The sequence below is a fragment of the Penaeus monodon genome, chromosome 28, assembly GCF_015228065.2.
Source record: "Penaeus monodon isolate SGIC_2016 chromosome 28, NSTDA_Pmon_1, whole genome shotgun sequence".
Classification (NCBI taxonomy): Eukaryota; Metazoa; Arthropoda; class Malacostraca; order Decapoda; family Penaeidae; genus Penaeus; species Penaeus monodon.
The window spans coordinates 3,325,409-3,326,557 of record NC_051413.1 but is presented as its reverse complement, the minus strand read 5'-3'; the positions used below and the strand labels follow the sequence as shown (position 1 = coordinate 3,326,557).

Below are 1,149 nucleotides of genomic sequence, written 5' to 3'. Positions count from 1 at the left end.
CTATAAGGATGTAATAATAATGATTACAGTAACTTTCAACATCGCCATGTTACGCTAGAAGCTTACAATCATTTCCATTTTTCCATGCAGGATTTTCCAGCTTTCCATCTCACCACATTAAGCGCCGACAGGCTTCCACAGGAAATCTCCAAACCCCGGTAGTTCTAAACCAAGGGAATAGTATTTTGAACCGCCACCGTTTCCAGCTCGGACTTGAAGAAAACAGCCAGAACCGCCCTGACTCCTCCGAGGACTCGAGTCTTGAGTCGTTGAAGGATTCGAACGCTTCAGCAACTTCTAGATCAAGGGACTCCGGTAGTGAGGCGCCTCGGATAACGCTGAGGACTTCTCCGATCCAGGCACGCACACGCACAGCCGGTGTCGTTTTCCCAACAGTAACACCAGAGCCATCCAGTGCAGACGTAACTACGCTTTCGTCACCGTCAGAGGAAAGAAACTTTGGAAGATCCCTCAGTGCTCCCATCACAGAATTCACGGGAGCCGAAACGACGCCTCTTCCCGGTGCTCCGTCGCCCTTTGACCCGAATTTGGAGCTCTTTGATGTTGGGACTCGAGTGATTGTCACAGCGCCCCCTAGGCCTTGTCCAGGAGTGTGTGAATTCCGCGCTAGGAATGGTCGTTGTTTCGAAAACTTCAATTGCTTCCGAAACCAATTCCTCTTGTAGACGAAATTCTCAAAGGCTTCCAGGTTATTATTTTTCTTAATCCATTTTCACGAATCTGTTTTTATGTATAAAATATTGTCATGCCCCTAGTTATTTAGATAAGTTTCTTTTGTACATAGGTTTACACGGGCATTTTAGTACATAATTATGTTTCCAATTTATGTATTCCGCCTTTTGATAATATACAAGAACTTCAGGTCCCTCCAAGAAATATTCTCGTAGATGAAATTGTACTCTTAAGATTTCCCAGGTCATTCAAGTGTATGGAATTCGTTGCCAAAAATAAATTTATGTGAAAAGTAATCTCACTCTTATATTACTTCTGTATGTAGGTTTACACAGGCATTTCTCTTCATGTAATGTGATACGCCTGTTGATAGTGTGTATATATATTGACATGAAAAAACAACAACATATTTTACTATCCTCAGATTTTATTTTCCACATACAACCAAGCAAACAA

At 42.4% G+C, this 1,149-nt stretch overlaps 1 protein-coding gene across 2 annotated transcripts in view; it reads left to right on the top strand.

The window, feature by feature from the left end:
- Positions 1 to 1,092, top strand: part of LOC119590920 — a 2,611-nt gene extending 1,519 nt beyond the window's left edge. For both annotated transcript variants that reach the window (XM_037939658.1, XM_037939659.1), the window contains exon 3: positions 91 to 1,092. In XM_037939658.1, the coding sequence (XP_037795586.1) occupies positions 91 to 686 (596 nt within the window). In that variant the 3' untranslated portion in view covers positions 687 to 1,092. The remainder of the gene's footprint in view (positions 1 to 90) is intronic.
- The last annotated feature ends 57 nt before the right edge of the window (positions 1,093 to 1,149 follow it).